Source organism: Sinocyclocheilus rhinocerous, unplaced genomic scaffold, assembly GCF_001515625.1.
Source record: "Sinocyclocheilus rhinocerous isolate Xijiao unplaced genomic scaffold, SAMN03320098_v1.1 scaffold3807, whole genome shotgun sequence".
Classification (NCBI taxonomy): Eukaryota; Metazoa; Chordata; class Actinopteri; order Cypriniformes; family Cyprinidae; genus Sinocyclocheilus; species Sinocyclocheilus rhinocerous.
The window spans coordinates 576-5,447 of record NW_015660506.1 but is presented as its reverse complement, the minus strand read 5'-3'; the positions used below and the strand labels follow the sequence as shown (position 1 = coordinate 5,447).

The window sequence follows — 4,872 nt, the reverse complement described above, 5'->3', positions numbered from 1 at the left end:
TACAGAGTCATTGAAAGAGTCAAGAGTCATTGAAACTTTAATTTAAGCACCCTGGTAATCAAACACATTCACATTTATTAAAATAATAACATTTATCCAAAGCAACTTACAAATGAGCAATACAACAAAGCAATTCATCTAAAGAGGCAGTTACATAAGAAGTTGCATTATACAAAGTTTAAAAATTGCTCACAAAAGTACAGTTACAACAGAGAGACACAATATCGTACAAGTAGAATTTAAATTAAAGGCAGCAGGACTTACTAGATGATGGCAGACAGATCCATTCACCCTCTGTGCCCTTCAGTCCTCCTCCTTAAACACTAAGATCACAATCCTCACTGTCATGTAAAAATATGAGACCGGAGCAAAGTGATACATCTGGGCACAAAGCCACTAACCATAGAATTGAAGGCCAGCAAAACTTTACCTGCACAAAGGTCTTGTTCCTAAGGGTCTCTAGGTTTCGACAACTAAGCAGACATTCCGTAATGGCTTCAATGTAATCTGCCTCTCATTTGCCCCCAATGCTGTTTAATGTAATTTACTGAGCCACTGTAGATTCTATAGTTAAATTTGTCATCATTATGAGGTGCTGTTTTGCTGATTGGGTTTATTCTACTTCCTGTACCATTGATTCACCACCTAAAAATAAATAAGGAGGAGGTGGCATGTCCAGAACTGATTCAATGTCAACTGTTAGAAACATTTACGCACACACAAATACAACAAATGCTTTTTTTTCAGATGAGACCTGTCCATCAAATATGTGGGACTGCAAGAACCGTGGGGTTAATGGTACACAATGTGGTCAGATTGTCTGGAGGCTGGAGGCAGGGCCGTACTTCCTTGAAGGTGAGTGACACCACAGCCAACAACTGACTCCATCTTGATGTTATATAATATTTAATGGAATAGGAGGTTAGACAAAAGTATTGATACAGATTTTTGAAATTGGATTAACTTGTTTTACATTCTTGGTGCCCAGGATTCATTTTGAAATACTGAGCATCTTAGAAGTACTTAAGGTTATAAATATAAAATGTAATTTTATTTTCTGCTATAAAATATCATGCTGACTCTACAAATATGATGGACAGATTTGTTATGCTGGCACTCTTCTGGTTATCTCTTCTAGCTGAGACAAGGATCTGTTTTAAGTACTACCATGGAGTAAGCGGTGCGCTGAGAGCCACAACTCCCTGCATCCATAGACGTGCTTCCACACAGTTGCCACCATTCGCCCCTCTCTCACCACAGCAGTTCTCCCATCCAGGCCCCGCTCCAACCCGGCGTCAGGCATGGCGCCTCAGGGGCGGGATCACCTGGCCACACGGGAGTCTGCAGGTCGTAGACGGAGCCCAAATGTGCGGTACACACTCAGCCCAGAGAATCTTCGCAGCTTAGCTGAGCGTGGTGGGGCCGAGCAGGCTGGAGTTGGACTCCTCAGAGCCAACAGTGATACAGACTTGGTCAGTTCTCAAGGGCGATCCTCACTCACAGCTTCTACTTTAGAGTTCACTCTGGGCCGGGGCCAGAACTTGGTCATCTCATGGGATATTAAGGAAGAGGTGGATGCCACAGACTGGATTGGCATGTACCACATAGGTAAGAATTGTTGTTATTGTGACTAGCATCTAACTTCCAACAGTTCTGGGTTTTGCTAACATGAACTAGTCTTCTTGTAGTGTACTGAGCATCTTAGAAGTACTTAAGGTTATAAATATAAAATGTAATTTTATTTTCTGCTATAAAATATCATGCTGACTCTACAAATATGATGGACAGATTTGTTATGCTGGCACTCTTCTGGTTATCTCTTCTAGCTGAGACAAGGATCTGTTTTAAGTACTACCATGGAGTAAGCGGTGCGCTGAGAGCCACAACTCCCTGCATCACAGTCAAGAACCCCAGGGCCTCGGTCAGTTAGAGTGTGTCAGTGTGTGTGTGTCAGTGTGTGTGTCTGTGCAGACATTATTCTTTTGACAACATTATAGCTCACAAGAACACATGGTGTGGTTAAGTGCTTGGTTTTTCAATGTAATTTTGTGTAAATAAGTTGTCATAAAGACAATAAATGCTAAAACATTTTCAGTGCATTCATCACACTGGAAATGGAAGGTCAAGCACATTGCATTGTGTGATAAGGTATCCAACACAGTTGTCTTTGATTGTGCATATATAAAATAAAATAAAAAATACTGTACTGTAGCTACTGTAGCGTTCTTGTTCGCTACAGCCCAGAATATAATTAGTAAAGGTTATAGAGTACTGTACATGAGGTGCTAAGTGCTAAATGGCTATTTGACTGCATCCTCACATCTGTGTGTTTGGAGGTCGGACATTTCTCAGTTTCCGTAAGTGCAGGCCATTTATCATGTCATTGGATGAATATAGGGAGCTCAGTCATATACATATGGGAGCTCCTTAACTCCTTAAAATACTTATTATTTATCACTGTTAGTCTGTGTTTATTACATAAGAAGGCCAGGTGTATGTTGCCACTCATATCAGTGTATCTTCCAGGTCGACGGTCAAGGTGAAGGACAGCAAGCTTCAGACAGCAGCCGGAAATTGGTCAGCTTTACCCTATCAGGTAAGTTTTCTGTGTGCAAGAGATAAAACGCAATGATCAAATGATGATTTATACTCTTTAAATAACTGTCAGTGACTTGTAATGCTGTTATCCTACTGGCAGAATTATTCAAGATGTTTTTTATAGCTAATTGGGCTGTTGTTTGTTTTAGATATCCGGGCTGTGGGGCTGAAGAAGGGGATGTTTTTTAACCCAGACCCTTATTTGAAGATGAGCATTCATCCAGGCAAGAGAAGTTGCTTTCCAACATTTTCTCATCATGGCCAAGAGAGACGATCTGGCATTACAACTAACACTACTAATCCTGTGTGGCATGGAGAGGTGATGCACACACACACACACACAAGAGAAACAAACTCTCTAATGCAGGACATGAAAATATAGACACGTTCACAGTCAAATAAACAACTGCTGAAACAGTTCAGATAAAGATTAGTTTTTTTCTTTCTTTGTTTTTCCATCTAGAAACACACTTTTGTGACTCTTATGACAGACGTCTTAGTGATTGAGGTTAAAGACAAGTTTGCTAAAAGTCGGCCAATTATTAAGCGCTTTTTGGGTCAGCTGAACATTCCGGTGCAGATGCTGCTGGAGAGACACGCATCAGGGTGAGCATCATGGCAGCATATCATCTAATCATCACCACACTATAACGTGTGATTTACAGTGGGTATAGAAAAGAATCGCCCCCCTTTAAAATAATCACATTTTTTTGCTTTGCAGCCTGAAATGAAGACGGACAGAGTTTTTGTTTTATCCAGCTGTATTTACTCAGTGCAACTTATAACATCCAAGTGAAAGATATAACACCAACATGTCAGAACAAAATACAAAAATAAATAACCAGAATCACTGAGTTGGAAAAAAGATCACCCCCTTGTGTCAGTATTTTGTTGATCCACCTTTTGCTTTAATTACAGCCTTTATTCTGTTGGGAGTTGTCTCTGTCTCTGTCTCTACTAACTTTGCACATTTAGACTTTGCATTATTATTTGCCCACTGCAGAACTGCTCAAGTTCAGTTAAATTTGATGGTGACCGTTTGTGGACTGCAGTCTTTAAGTCATTCTGACTAGGCCATGCAAGGACATTCACCTTTTCCTCCTTCAACCACTGTGTGGTCAGTTTTGCTGTGTGCTTTGTGTCATTGTCATGTTGGACGGTAAACCTTCTTCCAATTCTGGCAGAGGGCAGCACATTTTCCTCAAGAATTTGACGGTATTTTGCCACATCCATTTATCCTTCTATCCTGACAAGTGCTTCAGTCCCTGCTGCAGAGAAACACCCCCATAACAGGATATCACTGATTTTCAATGGGGTTTAAGTCTGGGCTCTGACTAGGCCATGCAAGGACATTCACCTTTTTCCTCCAACCACTGTGTGCTCAGTTTTGCTGTGTGCTTTGGGTCATTGTCATGTTGGAAGGTAAACCTTCTTCCCATTGACAACTTTCTGGACGCATCTTTTCCTCAAGAATTTGACAGTATTTTGCCCCATCCATTTGTCCTTCTATCCTGACAAGTGCTCCAGTCCCTGCTGCAGAGAAACATCCCATAACAGGATATTACCGCTGTAATGCTTTACTGTAGGAATGTTGTTATTTGGATGGTGAGCTATATTGGATTTCTGCCAGACATATCATTTGATGCTGAGGCCAGTTAATTACATTTTAGTCTCATTTGCCTCAGAATGTTAAAGGGTGTGTTTTGGCAAAGCTCAGTCGTGACTGCATGAGGCTTTTTCTTGAGAAGTGGCTTTTTTCTTGCAACCCTTCCATACAAGCCACATTTGTGGAGAATTTGTGATATTGTTGTCACATGCACATACCAAATACCTTCCACTTCTTAATAATAGACTTCACTGTGCTTCTAGGCGTTGTTAAAGCCTTTGAAATTGTTTTGAATCCATCTCCTGACTTGTGCCTGTCCACAACTTTATCCCTGAGATGTTTTGACCACAGCTGATCACAGTGTCAAATGGCTTTGTGTGCCATTGAAAAGGTCATTAGCTCATTAGTCATTTTTAGGAGGGGGGTGATCCTTTTTCCAACTCGGTAATTCTGATTTATTATTTTTGTATTTCTCTCTATCATATTGGTGTTCTATCTTTCACTTGGATGTTATTAGTTGCACTGAGTAAATACAGCTGGATAAAACAAAAACTGTGTCCATCTTCATTTCAGGCTGCAAAGCAACAAAATGTGATTATTTTAAAGGGGGGTGATTCTTTTCAATACCCACTGTATGTAAACAAACAGGATTCTCAGCATAAACACTG

General features: G+C 40.5%; 2 protein-coding genes across 2 annotated transcripts; both read left to right on the top strand.

Moving 5' to 3' along the window:
• Positions 1-1,223: 1,223 nt before the first annotated feature.
• Positions 1,224-1,696, top strand: LOC107725205 (E3 ubiquitin-protein ligase HECW2-like). Its single transcript, XM_016534391.1, has 2 exons — positions 1,224-1,608; positions 1,689-1,696. The coding sequence occupies exons 1-2, from the start codon at positions 1,302-1,304 to the stop codon at positions 1,694-1,696; spliced, it is 315 nt and encodes a 104-aa protein (XP_016389877.1). The 5' UTR covers positions 1,224-1,301.
• Positions 1,697-1,777: 81 nt separating this feature from the next.
• Positions 1,778-3,209, top strand: LOC107725204 (E3 ubiquitin-protein ligase HECW2-like). Its single transcript, XM_016534390.1, has 4 exons — positions 1,778-1,921; positions 2,527-2,596; positions 2,748-2,917; positions 3,062-3,209. The coding sequence occupies exons 1-4, from the start codon at positions 1,778-1,780 to the stop codon at positions 3,206-3,208; spliced, it is 531 nt and encodes a 176-aa protein (XP_016389876.1). The 3' UTR covers position 3,209.
• Positions 3,210-4,872: the final 1,663 nt, after the last annotated feature.

Bases quoted from the DNA above. Each gene is read 5' to 3' on its own strand.
- LOC107725204 (XM_016534390.1), top strand. From the start codon at position 1,778: ATGATGGACAGATTTGTTATGCTGGCACTCTTCTGGTTATCTCTTCTA. The intron at 1,922-2,526 runs GTCAGTTAGAGT...TGTATCTTCCAG, and splicing joins TCAAGAACCCCAGGGCCTCG to GTCGACGGTCAAGGTGAAGG. The intron at 2,597-2,747 runs GTAAGTTTTCTG...TGTTTGTTTTAG, and splicing joins GGTCAGCTTTACCCTATCAG to ATATCCGGGCTGTGGGGCTG.
- LOC107725205 (XM_016534391.1), top strand. From the start codon at position 1,302: ATGGCGCCTCAGGGGCGGGATCACCTGGCCACACGGGAGTCTGCAGGT.